At 47.5% G+C, this 17,569-nt stretch overlaps 2 protein-coding genes across 2 annotated transcripts; one reads left to right on the top strand and one right to left on the bottom strand.

Moving 5' to 3' along the window:
• Nucleotides 1-5,607: 5,607 nt before the first annotated feature.
• LOC125510171 (protein POLLENLESS 3-LIKE 2) lies at nucleotides 5,608-8,029 on the bottom strand. The gene is made up of 4 exons (XM_048675271.1): nucleotides 7,685-8,029; nucleotides 7,388-7,600; nucleotides 7,138-7,293; nucleotides 5,608-7,021 (listed from the first exon to the last, which is right to left on the bottom strand). The coding sequence occupies exons 1-4, from the start codon at nucleotides 7,889-7,891 to the stop codon at nucleotides 5,969-5,971; spliced, it is 1,629 nt and encodes a 542-aa protein (XP_048531228.1). The 5' UTR covers nucleotides 7,892-8,029; the 3' UTR covers nucleotides 5,608-5,968.
• Nucleotides 8,030-9,065: 1,036 nt separating this feature from the next.
• Nucleotides 9,066-17,279, top strand: LOC125510172 (myb-related protein Hv1). The gene is made up of 5 exons (XM_048675272.1): nucleotides 9,066-9,123; nucleotides 9,203-9,277; nucleotides 9,441-9,533; nucleotides 12,233-16,334; nucleotides 16,452-17,279. Exons 4-5 carry the CDS (start codon nucleotides 16,072-16,074, stop codon nucleotides 16,993-16,995), a joined length of 807 nt encoding a protein of 268 aa, XP_048531229.1. The 5' UTR covers nucleotides 9,066-9,123; nucleotides 9,203-9,277; nucleotides 9,441-9,533; nucleotides 12,233-16,071; the 3' UTR covers nucleotides 16,996-17,279.
• The last annotated feature ends 290 nt before the right edge of the window (nucleotides 17,280-17,569 follow it).

Here is a 17,569-nt window from a genome sequence, read left to right as displayed (position 1 = left end):
TCATAACGACAACTTTCAGGCTCACCGGAAAGTTTGACAAGTGACCGGATAGCTGGAGAGTGGGATTTGCTCCTCCGACGATGGAGAGATATTCTTAGGGCCCTCTCATTGTGACGGCATCCATCATCGTCTGGCTGGACACAGGTGACTATGTCACAGGGATGCTGGAACACGTCAACGAGAAAGAAGAACAAAACCGGTAACGAGAACAACGGTATAGTCAGCATGCTGATGACTCTAGAGGATGCCGATGCACACCGGGTTTTGTAAAGTATCATGAAGCAAAGGGAACATCACATGATAACCAAAGGTTCACTCGAATATCATTCGTGTAATCATAGGGACCGATATGGATATCCATATATAGTTCCGCTATCGATCATTGAACGAAGGGTTTTCGTTCATGTCTATGATTTACCGAACCTACAGGGTCACAAGCTTAAGGCAATCATGATCTGCTGAGTGTTAGTGGTGCAGGAGTGATGAGAATATATTTTTGGAATTGTTTCATTAATATCTGGAATAGTTCCGAGAGGTTCCAGAAGCATTTCGGGGTCACCGGAAGGGTTTCGGTGAATATCGGGTAATGCCAGGTATTATCGATTAATTATATATAGGTGGAAAATGTTTCCCGGGATGCTAAATTATATATTTAATGCTCTACAAATGTTTATAACATTTTATATTTAATTTAAATATCAACGGGCCTAAAAAGGCCAAGAGGTGGAAGGCAACTTGGGCCACAAGGGCCCAAGTGGAGTAGGCACCCCCCTTGTGTGGCGCCCCAAGGAGGCTTTCCCTCCTTGGTGGTAGCTTTCCTCTTCCCCTCCAACCTATATATACTAGAGGATTTCCACCCTTTGGACACACAAGTTTTGGAGCCTCATCTAGTTGATCTAGTTCTAGTTCTTATTGGTCCTAGTTGACTAATTAGAGCTAGCCCTAGCCACCTCTAATCCTCATAATTAGAAGCCCTATGTGGTTCTAATCTCCTCCCTCTAATTCTGTGGTGACGATTAGCTCTGGACGGTGAAGCGCTGCCGGATCGTGAAGACTGTACGCTTGCAACCAAGTAGAGAGGTCATGCTTTCGGTCTTCCGTTCGAGGGATCGTTCGTGGGCGGTTCGCGGGATCGTCATCGATGTTCAAGGGACTTCAAGTACGATCTACACCAACTCGTCTACTTCTGCTACACTCCCGGAGTCGGTAACGATCGTTGATCACAACCCGTTATGCATCTTCATATTATTCTTGGGTGATCATAGGGAGAATTTTGTTTTGTTTTCTACTACGTTTCCCAACAGTATGTGTGACAGGCTTCACCTGGATAACGGTAGGTGCTTCACCCTCACGCTGGAGGAGACCTTTGATCACTTTACAGTATGTAATGATGGAAGGTATTTTGTCATAATTAAGCATGACTTGTGCTTTTTTGCTTTAACGTGTAATTTTCATTTCTTTACAATTCGGCTAGTGCATCCCCCGCTATGCAAGACTGTATGTCTTAGACAAGATCGGTTTCGAAGACAGGTAGAGAATGGAGACAAAGAAAGCTCGCCTAAGAACAAAACATGGTTTCACTTTTGTGGTTAAGCTCTACAATGCAGTAAATCACCCACATTTTGGGTGTCCAAATTGAGAGGACTATGCAAAGCCTACAGATTTCAGGAGGATATGAAAATAACCTTTGATCTTGGTACTGAAGATGATCATGAAGATAATATCGACATTTGGGTGGATGTTGACATGATTCCAGTTCTACCTCTATGTGAGTTTGTGAAACAAATTTGTTAAGTAATTTATATTGTTTATTTAAAATAGTTGGTATTCATCCCTACTAAGCTTGTTTATTTATAATTGAAAACTTATTTCTTTTCTCCAAGAAATACTCAAAAGGTTGTAGCTAGACAAGACCTACTACAGTTATGGTTGCGAGCTAATTTGTGGGGAGAAAAATTCTCTTGTCTCATTTGTTAATGATGTTGAGACTTTTAAGATCAAATATGAAATTGGCAAAAATTATAGTGGATACATGCCACTACTCCATGAGTTGCATGAGGGTAACATCAGCGCAAATAGAAAGGTTTGATTTTGTTAACTATGGATGGATACATTCTTCTTAAGTAAACTACATTGCTAACTATGTTACTATTATGTTCTTCAACAGAAGCTCTCGAAAGAAGTTGTGCCCAACGTGATGTATACTGAAGGTCATATGAGTATAGTTAGCTTTCGGCCAGATCCGCCGGTGTCTTTTCGCAGTGCATACTCGATTTCTCTAAAGGATGAAAGACTTGATATCAAAGGATGGAGCACAGTAATGGATGCACGCAGGCAACCAATTGGAGACAACATGAATGTGTGCAGTACACAAGTTGGAGACAAGTGGATCTCTATTCTCCATATGGAGATGTATGGAGATGGAGGGGTTTACATGTTTTATGATATTTTACCTGAGAGAGGAGTAGGTCCTAGGTAGTACTTGTCGTGCTAGAATGATGGTGAATTGTTTACCTAGGATGAGTACCATTAGCTAGTGTTGGTTAACTTGTCAAGTGCTATATTGATGGTCAGTTATTATATGACTACAGATGATCTAGTTGTTATATGACTATGATGATCATGATGACGAGGTTGTAGTACTTCTCATGTGCTAGAATGATGATGAGTTATTAGATATATGACTACGGATGATGAGCTCTTATATGACTACGGATGATGATGATGAGTTATTATTATATGACTGCGGGTGATGAGTTGTTATATTATTGGGGTGGAAGAAACACGAAATAGTTTGAAGTGGATGAATGGATCCAAGTGAGCAAGTTGAATTAGTGGGACGATATGATGTTGGGACGACACATGCTGTCCCAAACATCATATCGTACTTCAACACTTGTGTACCGACCCAACATCATATCGTCCTACTAATTCAACTTGATCACTTGGATTCATCCACTTTAATCTAATCTGTGTTTCTTCCAAAAACTCCGCATTGCTACTATACAAAAATTGTATAACGGTGCATAAATACAATATAAAAAGAAAGAAATACGCTCTAATAGTAGTGGCGCAGGGCATGAACACGCGCTACTGCTATTTATGCTAATACCAGTAGCAGTAGCATGGGGTCGAACCCGCGCTGCTAGTAAAAGTTAGCTATAGCGCCCTAGCAGTAGCGCGGGGCACCCATGCTACCACTAGTTCTTAAGCCGTCGCTACTACTAGGGTTTTGCCTAGTAGTGATCCGTCATCAACTACATGGCTTCTTGTCGTTGCCAGGCCTCTCGTATTGCACCACCATCCTCCACTCCTCCATGTGTGGAGTCGCGACAGCCTCCTCTATGGGTAGTGGAGCAGGCAGGAAGGATTCACGACACGGTGCTCAGCTGGTGGAAGTGCACGGAGGAGCTAAAAAAGAAGCAGGTTCTCGCGAAGGGCTTCCAACTTTGCAAATATCGTATGAAAGTGTACATTGAGGAATGCAAAAGAGGTTATCATCTTCAAGACCACCGATGCAGAGCGTGCTCGAATGCCGACTCATAGCAATCGGAAAATGGTCATAAAATGGGCATTACAAGAAATGAAATCTCCGACACAGGTTTCAAAGATCCTGGTGGGGATGTATCCTGGGGTTAATGTTGCTGAGGATAATACCACCACCGCCAGATTCAGCCGACATTGTTAACTACTAGTATGCATGGTAGTAGTAGTATGCATGGCTAAAAAAGCTTCCATGTCACCATTTAGGACTACAAAAAGGGCATTTAGCTATGTGTAGGTACTATGTGGTATTTAACTGTGTTTTAACACCTTGTACTATGTGGTAAATTATGTTGCAATATGCTATTAATTGTATTGGACTGTTTAGGACTACACATTGAATTTATTTATTTTGATCTTGTCTAATTCTACCAACAGCGTCCACAAACGCTACACACTTTTACAACACAAAGTAGTCGCGCTCGACTGCTTGAAACGCTACATCTCTCTTCCGCACTAGCAATGTTCAGGGCGAAACTTGCTAGATAGATCTACAGTAGCATCGTCTGGGCCGAATTGCTAGTTGCCTATTATCAGCGGCATCGTACTAGCGGCGCTCGGTCTGGAGGCTGCTAGTGGGCACCTTGAAATGCTACTGATGAGGGGATGGGGTCTGTACTAGTGCTGATCCAAAGAAGAGGGGTAGAGGAGAAAGTTTCAACAAGGAGGACAAATTGTTGTGCAACGTGTGGTGGCCACTAGCATTGATCCGACCCATGGCACGAAGCAAAGAGGCGCAACCTTTTGGGCCAACATTCATTGTTGGTTCCGTTCCATGAGCATAAGAGCTTCGAGCCCTACCGCAATGGGCTCATCCATAACTATGGGATCAAGTCACTCAACCATCGATGATACATCATCCAACAGGCTGTGAGCGAGTACTGCGCCCATTTCAAACAACTCATCGACTGGTGGCTAAGTGGTGCACTAATCATTGAGCAAGTAAGTTGTTCTTTGTGTTCATTTTGCCGGATATGCTTTATATCATTTGGCCAGATACACCCTATGTCATTTGGTCGGCTATGTTGTATGCACATTGTTGACAATGTCTTCTTTTCTGTAGTCATCATGTGTCGTGCAACTTGTTCTTGAAGGTGAAGAAGGACTTCGTCCTCATGCATTGTTGGTTGAAGTGAATGGGCAACCCAAACGGCAAAATGGCATTGCCAATTCCATCAAGACAGCAGGCATCGACATGAGAAAGAAGCGGATGATCCAACTGACCCAACAAAAGAGTCACCTAAGAAGGTTAGAAGGGAGTTCTGTGGAAAGAAGTGGGAGGAGGAGAAGATAAAGCGAGAAGGGGCGACGGTCAAGATGACAGAGTGGTTCGAGGACATCTTGGCGAAGAAGGAGACATGTGTGCTCCAAAATGAATGAGCAAAAGAAGCCGGGGAAGTTTAACATCTCGATGGCAGCGGCCGATAAGAAGGCCAAGCTCGAAGAGAGGAGAGTTGAGCTCGCCGCTGCTTCGAAGGAGTAAAAATAATCTTGATGTTCGTGCGTGCCTCCGTGTCAAGATGTTGAAGTGCTTGGCGATCAAGATGGAGGAGGCCGAGAATAAGGCGGCCGGTGAGAAGGAGTCGGCGGCAGAGTGAGCGAGGAGGCTCAGACAGCCGTCTGGCAGGGCAAAAATGCCGATTTTGTGATCAGGAAAAACAATTCCGCCTCTTTTTTGTGATGATCGGCGCTATAAAATTTGTGCTGAAACTAAGAATGCAGTTGAAAGTTGAATGGCCTACTTTCTTAGGGCGTTTTAGGGATGGCGTTTTAGGGATGGCGTCCCAAGACTCCTGCCGTTGTTGTTGTCGTCGTCCTGGTTCTTGTCTGCCTCCTTGTTGCTGCTCTGCTCCTGATAAGCGTTTTTTACAGACTTCGCCCACCAAAAGGGGGGAGCTTGCCTGAACTTGGACCTCGGTCGTGACGCTGATGAACAGATCTCGATATCCAGAGCAAAAGCGAGATGCAATCAAGCTAAATTTCAGCTGAACATTTCTGAATGAGTGACAGTCAAACAGAACTTACATTGTCAGATATCGATATCAAGAGCAAAGATGATCGAGATGCAATCAGGTAACTTTGTTATTTGAGCTTTGAAGTGATTATCGAAATCAACTTCTGTTACAAGCAACAGAAGATGATCAGGAGGAAACACACTCCTTGCCAATGTTATTTTGACTGTGTTACAAAAAAAAATTAAAATCAACGAATCAGCAGCAAACTGAAAAAAGAAAAAAGAACCAAGTCGAGCGGTAATGTCGATCGATCCCTCCCTATTTTTAATTTTTAACTTAAAAACCGCGATGCAGAAACTCCCAGGAGAACAAGCTCATCTCCTTCGCAGCGTCGCCACCTCCTCCTCTTCGGTTGTGTGAGCAGCCAGCCAGCAGCAGAAAAGAAAACCAAAACCAAGCCTCGCCGTCGGTCAGAGCACGTTGAGCGTCTGCGTGATGTCCTGGAAGATCCTCAGCCTCTTCCCCACCTTCTCCTTCACCGCCGCCGGGCTCGTGTCGCAGCAGCTCGCCGGAGCTAGAGGCGCCTTTGCTGACGGCTTGCCGGTATTGCAGTTCTCGTCGTCGGCGAGGACCGGGGCCAGGACCGACGCCACCAGGGCCTCGTCGAACGCGCTGTGGTCCGGCAGCTCCGGCCACCTCTCCTCGGCGGTGAGCGACTTCCTCCGGCCGTTGTTGCTGGTGTCGTCCTGGTTCTTGTCGGCCTCCTTGTTGCTGCTCTGCTCCTCCTTGGTCTTCTCCCCGGCTGCCGCCGCGGCCGCGGCCTTGTCCATGGCGGTGCCGGACCGCGTCCTCTTCAGGTTGCCCATGGGATCGTGATGCATCTGCGCCGGAGGCTTCTGCTGCGGCAGCTGCTGCTGGCGCGGTGCGTTCTGCAGTGGCTTGGCGGCCAGCGGCGGCATGCGGTGCGAGTAGAATGGCTGCGCGTCGATGTTGAGGTTGGCCTGCTGCTGCTGCTGTTGCTGCTGCTGCAGAGCGGCCATCTTCTTGCCCGCGGCTGCGGCGGCGGCGGCGGGGCCGGCGTTGTTCTCGTCGGCGAAGCTGTCGCGGGGCTGCTGTGGTGCCGGCGGGGGCAGCAGGTGGTCGATGCAGGGCTGCGGCTGCCAGATGCTGGAGGAGGAGCCGAGCATGAGCGCGTCGAAGAGCCACTTCTTGTCGACGAGGTTGTCGCCAATGGCGCCGGCCCAGCCGGGGCGGCCGACGAGCTTGACCTCGAGGTCGCGGAGCATCTCCTGCGCGCGCTCGTAGGCCTTGAGGTGGGAGTCGGCGCCGCGGAGGCCGTCGACGCCGGCGGGGCGCACCTGCTTGAGCACGTCCTTGGCCTCCAGCACCCGGCCCTGCTTCATGAGGCAGATCCCCAGGTTGCACATCTTGTTGTTGTCCGGGCCGATGACCAGCGCCCGCCGGTACGCCCCCTCCGCCTCCGTGTAGTTCTCCTTCTGCATCAGCGCCCACCCCAGGTTGCCCTGCGCGAGCACAATCCAACCGGGTTAATTAGTTACGCCATTGATTCTTACCATATCTGGCCGGCGGCTGGATCTGAACTGGATTTGAAATTTTGAATCGAGGGGGAGAGACTTACGAGGAGCCTGGTGGCCTCCTGCTCGAGGGTGACCTGGAACTTGCGGCCCTGGGAGCGGGCCGTCTTGGTGCGCTTGCCGTTGAAGGCGTGGCCCTGGTGGATGAGCTGCAGCTTGTGCTTGAGCAGCGAGATCTGGTCGTCCAGCCGCCCGCACCTCTGTCGAGTCGAATTAAAATATTGAGCTAGCCATCCCAACGGATCTACTGATGGATTTGAAATTTGAACTTTGAAAAAAGGGGTGGCGCAGTACCTTGTAGAGGTCGAGGAGGATGTTGTCGAGCGACTCCTGCGCCTGGTCGGAGCAGCGGACGCGGAGCGACTTGATGGCCTCGATGGCCTCCTCGGCGCGGTTCTGCTGCTTCATCACGATGGCCATGTCCTTGAGCGCGCTGTCCACGCGGTCGCCGGCGTTGATCGCGCCCCAGAACAGCGCGATGGCCTTCTCCGGGTCCTTGTCCACCAGCTGCCATCCATCCATTACAGCCACCGTCAGCCCCGGCCAACAACAAATTCAAATCCCAGACAGAACAAAAAAAAAAGGACGCACCTGGACGCGCTTGGCGCGGACGTAGGGCGTGTCGCCGACGGGGACCTTGTGAGCCACATGGAAGGAGTCGGAGTGCGTCCGCAGCATGGAGACCGCCGCCGGCTTGACGGGGGAGCAGGGCGCGGACTTGGTCGGCCGGAGCACCGCGCCCACGCCGCCAACGCCGCCGGCGAGCCACTGGTCCAGCTGGTGGTGGTGGTGCATCATGGCGGCGCCGTGGACCGGATCAGATCTCCCCCGCGAGGACGGATTTGAATCGGATGGCGAGGGCGGAGGGAGGCGGCGCAGGGGAGGGGAGGGAGGAAGCGGACGGACGCTTTGGGGGAGGGAGGTGGCATTGGATTCCATTACCAACGATTTATATACGAATCGTCCGACCGTTGGAGGATTAGGCTAGCCGTTCGGGGAACTAGCCGTTGGGGTCCTCGCCCTCTCGCCCGCTCGGCCGGGCCGGATGGGCCGTGATTACGAATGGCTTATCTTAACCAACATCGGCACAGCCCGGCAGGGCCCAGCTGGCAGGCCGCGGTTCATTCTCCTTCGCGTGTCGTTCGAATCTGACCGCCTCGCCTCGTTTATCTAAAAAAAATAAAAAATCATAGGCCGCCTCGCCTCGTCGGCGCCGGGCGCTCTAGCAGCCGGTCGCCGGGCCGCCTCCGCCGCGAGCTGCCTCGGTTTCGCGTGCCGTGCTCCGCGTCCGCCGCCGTTGCGCTGCGGAGGCTGCGGGATATGCCTTGTTTGTGTCACGGTGGGGCGCCGTGTTGGCCTCGTACTGTTGGCCGCGGCCGTTTGACGCTGACCCGTGAGGTGTTCGACGGAATGCCGAAGCGCAGCAAGGCGGTGGAATCGTGTCTTCCGCATGCCAAGCTGTAATGCAGTGGCAAATGGATGTTTCAGTGGGTGTTCTTTGCCCCTGAAAGCGACCATGATGCATGATTGTGCAACTCTGCAGCGGTGAGTTAGTTATACGCACACAACCGTGAGGAGGGCCGAGCTGATGTGGTGATGAGCACGAGTGTCAGGCGTACTGAATGTTCAGTTATGTTGGTTGCAGGGTGTCTCCGAATCGGAATAACGCTTGCGGATTCGGATCCAGATTGACTGACCGGCACAAAGCGCGTGAGACGGAAAGGGCATTAACTTTGCAGCATGTAAGTGTTACAAACTTTAATTACGCTCACCTGTGCCGTTCCGTTGGATTCGGGTAACGGAAATCTTCATCTGCTCAGTAATTATGGTGTCGTGTGTGATGAATGTCAAGTATGCTGAATCTTCAGTTGTGCTGATTGCAGGTCGTTTCCGTATCGGAATAACACGTGCGAAGTTGGAAACCAGGTATGGCTGGTGCAAAACACGTGAGCCAGAGAAGGCGATAAGTTTGCAGCCTGTAAGTGGTGCAAACTTTAATTATGCTCATCAGTGCGTTCCGTTAGACTCTGGTAACGTAAATCTTGATCTGCTCTGCTATAATGGTGTCTGTCGAACACGATGCTGAATCTTCAGTTATGCTGATTGCAGTGCGTTTCCGTAACGGAAAAACGCTTGTGAAACCAGATCAAGGATGAGTGGCACAAACCGAGTGAGCTAGGAAAGGTATTTAAATTGCAGCCTGTAAGTGGTAGAAACTTTAATTATGCTCATTTGTGCCATTCCGTTAGACTCTGTTAACGTAAATCTTGATCTGCTCTGCAATAATTGTGTCTGTTGTATACGATGAGTATCAAGTGTGCCGAATGTTCAGTTATGCTCATTGCAGAGAATATTGGTGTCGGAATAACGCGTGTGAAGCCGGATCAGGGATGAGTGGAGCAAATCGTGTGAGCCGGAAAAGGCATTAATTTTGGACCCTGTAAGTGCTACAAAATTTAATTATGCTCATCTGTGCTGTTCCGTTTGTCTCTGGTAACGTAACTCATGGTCTGCTCTGCAATAATTGTCTTGTGTGGTATACAACAAAATGTGGCTTTACACCATTTTGTTTATTTCCTCATTGCTTTAATACGAACTTATTGCATCTCATCGGATGGGTTAGCATATAACGGATCTCATCAGGCTCTTTCGTTGCCATGTATAAGGCTAAAACTCATCAGGCTCTTCACGTGTGTTAGGCATGCTGAAATCTTTGGTTATGGTTATTGCATGGCGTTTCTGTATTGGAATAACACGTGTGAAGCCGGTTTGTGGATGACTGGCGCAAAGCTTGTGAGATGGAAAAGGCATTAACTTTGCAGCATGCAAGTGGTACAAACTTTAATTATGCTCGACTGTGCCGTTCCGTTAGACTCTGGTAATGTAACGCTTTACCTGCTCTGCAATGCTGTGTCGTATACTCAAGTGTGGTTTTACACTATTTTATTTTCTTCCTCATTGGTTGATTATGAATTTGTTGCATCTGGTCTGATGGCTTAGCATATAGGATTCACATCAGGCTCTTTTGTCGTCATGTATAAGGAAAGAAAACTCGACCGACAGGAACTGAATCTTCATGAGTGTTAGGCGTACTGAAAAGTCTGAAATATGTGGTAATGCTTATTGCAGGGCGTTTCCATATCAGAATAACGCATGCAAAGCCGAGTTAGGGATAAGTGGCACAAACCACGTGAGCCGGAAAAGGCATTAACTTTGCAGCCTGTAAGTGGTACGAACTATAATTATGCTCATCTGTGCCATTCCGTTAGACTCTGGTAATGTAACTCCTGATCTGCTCTGCAATAATAGTGTCGTGTCGTATACGATGAAGTGTGATTTTACAGGGTTTTGTTTTCTTCCTCATTGGTTGAGTATGAATTTGTTGCATCTGGCCTGATGGCTTAGTATATAAGGATTTCCATCAGGCTCTTTTGTCGCCATGTATTAGGAAAAAAAAAACTCGACCACCCGTGGCATTTTTTATTAATTAGAAGAAACTACCATGAGCAACACCCGGGTGGGCTGGGCAGGCACTCGTGCCTCTAACCAACTGAGTGGTACTCAGTTCTTGTAGCCATGCATAAGAATGTCACTGTTCTATGAAACTTGTTTTCATGATACAGTTGTAGCTCTAGAGTCATCTATGTGCACCAAAATCTCTGAGCAAGTTGCATGTATTGTGGTTGTGTTGGATTTGTATGCCTGACATGACTGAAGTGATGTAGACATGTTGACAACCTTGATACAGTGCTAAATAGCCTATAAAGCTAATGACTAAACACACATTAAAGTTAGGTTCAGCATGGGTATGTATTTATTGTTTTTGCAGGGTGGCGCTTGCTGGTATTCTGTACCATAGCGATGGCTTAACTCTGCCTTTGACCCGTCGTATGGAGAGTATGGATATGGATGTCACAGAAAAGGAGCAATGTTTCCTTATTCTGTTCCATGATCATCCTTATATAGTTATTGACATTTCATATTGTTTTTCTCTTGAAACTTTCCCGTGGATCACTACGTTATATACAGATGTTGTTAAAAAGATACAAAAGCAAAAACTTAGTATCACTCTCATCATTACTTTGCCTCGATAAAATTATCAGAAAGATGCCTTAAGTGACATCTGACGTTTGCAAGGCCTTAAATATGCAATTTGGTACATTTTAGCTGCACTTACAACCTTGTTAATATTGAGACTACCTTTAATTTGTGTTCCATTGATCTTTTGACTCGAGACATTTTGGACACATTTCTAAGGTTTTTTTTATTGAAAGGTTTAAAAGCATTGCATGTTTGCTTTTTTTGTCTGTTAGGTACTAGTCTTAGGAGAAATTGTGCTTTTCCAAATTTATTATATGGGTTCAAATTAATGAACCACCTATCTCTTAATAGTATGGTCAGACAAGAACAATGATAGACCGTCTCTCAATTGAATTGAGATGATAAGTGTTTGGAGGAGCTGGAGCTGGATGCACAGAAATGAACTCATTCTAGTCAAATTGGATAAGGATAATATATGCGAACCAAATTATGTCCATGGCACTGTAAAGTTCCTGAACTTTTGGTCTCAAATCATTGTGTGATTATGGTTTCCGGTATTTCTTATGGGTATTTCCGCCGGGGGGGGGGGGGGGGGGTGGTCCATTATTCAACTACCAATCATACCAAGGAGCTGAAATAAATACTATGTATTTTATTTATTATAAGTAGATTAGAAGGTCCACCTGTACTCAACTCAAAATGAGTTGGTCTAGCAGTAGTTAATAAAGGACAATTGACTAACAGGCAAGGGTGGCATATGTGTATTATTTGTATTAGCTTGCAGATGTATCAACCTGACCAAACATTTGTATGTAGCTAAATCTGTAGATCTGGGGTATTAATTTAATGTTGTTTCAGACTTTTAGTTTCAATTGGTTATACTACTCTGTTTAAATCGAAGTTGTAATTGTAAAGCTTGACCTTTAGATGCAACTTACCATTCAATGTCACGCACCATTAGCCAGGGGTATACAGTAAAACCCATTAGCCATGGGCAACGCCATATGCTGATACACTGCTTGCACATTCTAATTTGACACTAGTTCTCCACGAACTCAAATCGATTCCATGGAGTTTTGATGGCTTCTTTCTCTGCAGAAAGCCACAATCAGTGGAAGCTGCACGGATATTTGATGCTAACTTTCATGATAGAAGCACTGACGAAAAGGAACTCAGAAACCACTGTAAGCATGAATAATTTCTAACTTGTAGTCTCATACTCTTATGTCGATTTGTACATGAAGTGCTTTTAATAGTGGAAATTTGATATGGTTAGTGCTCTAGAGCAACAAGCACTACGCATCTAGAGTTCTAACAAACTTAGGTTACTGCTGAAGTATGTAGACTGCCCACCTTTGCTAAAAAGATGAGCTTTCGAATAAACTAATTGTTTCATGGGGAAACATGCTATCGAGAGTCACGGTAAACCTCATGGTTTCTTTCACGAATCCAAAGATGTGACGCATGATGATCAGGATCTCTTTATGCCTTCATTCAAATGACAAAAGCATTGTGTCTGCTGACTTTTGTTTGACCTGTCATTTGGCGCTATGAACATTGGTCTAGGACAGTGGGACTAGATAGTATTTTTTTTCTACCCCTGATATTTTAGTTGTTTGAAGACAGTCAAAGTCTCTGGTAGTGGAGGACTAGTGTTGGAAGGTTTTCTTGTCTGTTCAACGAACAATCATCCGCGTGAAGGCTGAAACATCATGTGTTGTGGCCAGAAGAGCACATATTCAATGATTCTGGGGGCAAATGGAAAAGTAGTCACTTAGTTCGCCGAATTCCTGACTGACCAACCCAATTCTTGCGTTTGCAGTATCACACTACTTGCCTGCTTGGTAAAACCAGTGTTGAGTAGCGAAAGGGCGAAAGGAAACTGCTAGCCTGCTACTAGATAACTAATGAATTTGGGTTGAAGTCGTGGAGACCAACACCACACCTAACCTAATAATAGCCGATTGGATGGAAGAATGGAAGGACTGGTAGGTAGGAGGAGGATGCCATGGGGAGTTTGGAGCTTTATGCAGGCATATAAGGGGCATGTAGGTAGGAGGAAACAAAGAGGGAGTTGGGAGAGAGGAGTCATGGATAAGTGCTGTTCATGCTCGTTGCCATGTGGTGTGGGGGCTGGCTAATTGGCCTTGGCCACGCCTCCCTGGAAGATATAACAGCAAAAGGGCGGCCTAGACCTACCTCTTTCCTTACCTTCTTCTTTCCCTCCCCCCCTAACCTATAACTGTCCAGCATGCAGAATGGATTCTTCCACCACAAGTGCGTGGCTGAGAAGTGGAAGGTAGAGCTACTGCACATAACCAGACACCACTCCTCAACCAGACAACTAAGAACTATTTCCCTACCTTCCTCTTGCCGGCATTCATGCTTTCTAGAAGTAATGCCTACAATTTAACAACTAAAGGGCCATGGTTTAAGTGTTTTGTTAAAGGAATAGGGATTGCACTCTTTTTGCCAGTCAGGGTCTGATTATGGTACAACAGAGATGGTTTACTTGATTAGTTTGATGCACCAAAAGAATAGCTATTTGAGTGTATTAAATCTGTGTGTAATAAAATGGTAGGATGCCAAACTTGATTTATGGCCAACTAGCTTATTTCTAGTTAGAAACCGTAACGAGGACTAGTCATTGATAGCTATGCAATAAAGCAGTTTGGTGTCTGATAATCTGACTTTCTGGTTTGCATTGCATGGTAGGCAAATTGGTAAATGCACCAGTTCTGCTCTGTTGAGATGCAGCTACTTTCAAAAGAATCCTATTATTATAGATTTAGCTTCAGCCTTGTGCTGAAAAGTGATACAAACCATCCCCTAACATGTCGGCTTGAAAATAATAGAGATTTGGAGTTAGATCTGGAGGTGTAATCACCCAATTCTCGCAACAAAGGAATTATGGGGGCAATACAGGAAGCATGGACATTTCAAGTAGAGGACCATTGTGGAGTGTGAAGTCCCAATCATTCTGGCCCCAACTGAAGCAAATGGTTTGGGATATTTCCCTCTCCTTGCACCCAACCAACTATGGTCCATAGTTTGGTAACCATCCAAAAGAATATATTAGGTAGGCAAATATTATGTAAGCCCGTCTGGATTTCATCATGGACATGTAAGTTGCTCCTAACATGGAACAATTAATGGTCCACCTCAGCAAGTCATAGTTTCATCTGCATCCTCAGAATGTTATGCCCACAGCCTTCATTACCGCGGAGGATGAATCCTAATCTGTAGAAAATTCAGCATATTCATACTAATCTCCGTTCTCCATGAGCAAACGGCAAAGCACATGTTGCGGAAGTCGAATAAGTCCTGATCATAATTGATGGTGTCCTTATTAAGCATCACTGATAACGTTATCTTTTGCCATGTGGATTAGCGTATACTCTATTGCCATGTGGATTAGCATATATAAATACGATATCCAGGAGATCTGGCTTGCTACAGAAAGAAATAGGAAGCAGTTGCAGGACTAGCAAGTTTGGTGAATCTTTTTAATTTAGGGTTGACCAAGCAGCTCAACTAACCAATACTAATACTAGAGTACAAAACAGAAATGCTGCATATGAAAGTAGTTTCATCGGACTATCGGCAATTGGCAAAAACCATGATTGTGCAAGCAGACCATACTAGTAGGCAAAAACAAAGAAAAAAGACGGTGGGTGGGCAAAAGAAAATCCGTTTGAGCAGCGTCGGATACCTGTTCCGCCTCATCCTGTTTTATTATTGAAGAATAAACAAGGAAAAGGGGTGTATGATGAGGGGGCTTCCTTTTGTTAATACCTCATCCAGTTTGCATTATGCACATTGGCTTGTTAAATGGAGAAATGGTAAGATGATTGGGGCTCGTGAGATCAGGGCTGTTTTTTTAAAAGTATACATGAATGATCCGTCTACAACTAATACTCTGTCCTAGTATACAATACAGATCATCTCCATGTCGACATGATTGTGTTGGAGAATCAAAACAGCCCCCGTAGTCCATAGACGACATCATGTAGGACACACGAATTGCACTGCCCCTGGGTCACAACTGACAGGAGAGGTCCTAGAAAATGGCTCGGGGAATAGTCTCCAACGTGGCACATATTCTTCATCTAAATAAAATTCTTGGCAGACAAATTATCATTGAGTTTGTGTCTTACAGAAAGATTGAGGTTCTATATCCGATCTCGGCGATCGTCGATGCGGATAATTTACTTGTAGACTGAACGGGTTCGACACCCTGGCCCTGGATTGAATGGGTTATTTGCTTGTGTTGCACGAGTAGTTTTTAGGCAGGGAGGGCAGCATCAAGGGAAAGAGAGTGGGAGGGAGGGGAAATTGGGTGGACCTAATAATCCCCCACAAACAACTTAGGAAGAGGGAGGCATCACGGGTGGATGCGGTTAGTTAGCTGTTAAAACCGAAGGCGCCAAGAGGGTAGGCAGGGGGAGCTTACCTCACTTTACACCTACCTGTGAGGCTTGTGAATCGGGCAAGTAGGCAGGCAAATGGAGCCTGTGTGTCCTGTGCCCTGTGGCTGGCTGTGTCGTTGTTGCCTTTCTATCCTCCTCTTTGTGTGTGTGTGTGTGTGTGTGTAATAAACTGGTAAACAAACCGGTGGGGTGCTGAGTTGAGGTGAGGTCATGACCTGTGGGAGAGGGAGGGGGAGGCCTACCAGTGCCCGTACCAGCCTAACCTTTTTCCCACCAACTCAGCCTCTAGAAGACCTTCTTCCCCGATCCAGTGCCAGTCAAGTGCAGTGCCGCCTATAAAGATCCAGCCTCCGGCTCACCCACCCCTCCCCGTAGCACTAGCCCCCAACAACAACAACAGCACCAACTTCCACTCCTGCAAACCCGACCCAACCCAACCCAACCCACCACCGAGCACAAGAAAAGGAGAGTCATCGGCGGCGGCAGACCATCTACAGAGATAGTAAGATGGGGAGGTCGCCGTGCTGCGAGAAGGCGCACACCAACAAGGGCGCCTGGACCAAGGAGGAGGACGACCGGCTCACCGCCTACATCAAGGCGCACGGCGAGGGCTGCTGGCGCTCCCTGCCCAAGGCCGCGGGGTTGCTCCGCTGCGGCAAGAGCTGCCGCCTCCGCTGGATCAACTACCTCCGCCCCGACCTCAAGCGCGGCAACTTCAGCGATGAGGAGGACGAGCTCATCATCAAGCTCCACAGCCTCCTGGGCAACAAGTACGTTCATCTATCCATACCATATATAGCTCCAATGAATGAACGATCCTCTGTTTTACATGCATGGCCTTGTGAAAACATAGCGCTGACAGTATTGTTTCTGTTTGACGAACGCAGATGGTCTCTGATAGCCGGGAGACTCCCAGGGAGGACGGACAACGAGATCAAGAACTACTGGAACACGCACATCAGGAGGAAGCTCACGAGCCGGGGGATCGACCCGGTGACCCACCGCGCGATCAACAGCGACCACGCCGCGTCCAACATCACCATATCCTTCGAGACGGCGCAGAGGGACGACAAGGGCGCCGTGTTCCGGCGAGACGCCGAGCCCACCAAGGTAGCGGCAGCGGCAGCGGCGATCACCCACGTGGACCACCATCACCATCACCGTAGCAACCCCCAGATGGACTGGGGCCAGGGGAAGCCACTCAAGTGCCCGGACCTGAACCTGGACCTGTGCATCAGCCCCCCGTCCCACGAGGACCCCATGGTGGACACCAAGCCCGTGGTGAAGAGGGAGGCCGGCGTCGGCGTCGGCGTCGTGGGCCTGTGCTTCAGCTGCAGCATGGGGCTCCCCAGGAGCGTGGAGTGCAAGTGCAGCAGCTTCATGGGGCTCCGGACCGCCATGCTCGACTTCAGAAGCATCGAGATGAAATGAGCAGAGCAGAGCAGAGCACCCCCTCCCTCCTCTCTCCTGTGACTTGGATATTGGTTTAGCCTGTAGGTGAAAATACAGCGAGTGAAAGAGATGCAAGAAGAAAGAGCGATGATCTTGTGGTGCCCTGTTTCGCCAGGATCATCTCCTTTCCTTCTTTATGCCCTCTCGTTGCTCCATTTTGTTTGTCCGGTTGTAAAAAAAAATTACCGTTTGACTAATCATGGGCAATAATACTCTGGTGCTGGGTGGCTCACTGTATAAATTACAGGAGTGCTTTCAAGAAAGTGCAATAGTAATATGAAGGTGGCAATTCCTTTGGCAGGAGAGGAGAGCAGACCAGAATGGCCAGATTCAGTGTGCCCCGTGTGGGCGTTGATCTCGAGACCGGGGCACTGAACCGGGCAGAGGCAGACCCTGAGCCTGAGCGCGTGGGCGCATGTGAGCATTGCCTAATCCTGCATCCACGGCAAAGGCAGCGGCTCGTGACACGCTTTGCGACCTGCTTTCTTTTCGATGCCCTTTGGGGCGGCTACATACATACATACATAAACTTTTTTTTCTCTTGCCAAAAGGC

Source organism: Triticum urartu, chromosome 5 (genome assembly GCF_003073215.2).
Source record: "Triticum urartu cultivar G1812 chromosome 5, Tu2.1, whole genome shotgun sequence".
NCBI lineage: Eukaryota > Viridiplantae > Streptophyta > Magnoliopsida > Poales > Poaceae > Triticum > Triticum urartu.
Note: the sequence above shows the minus strand (reverse complement) of the source record. Positions and strands in the feature narration are given on the sequence as shown.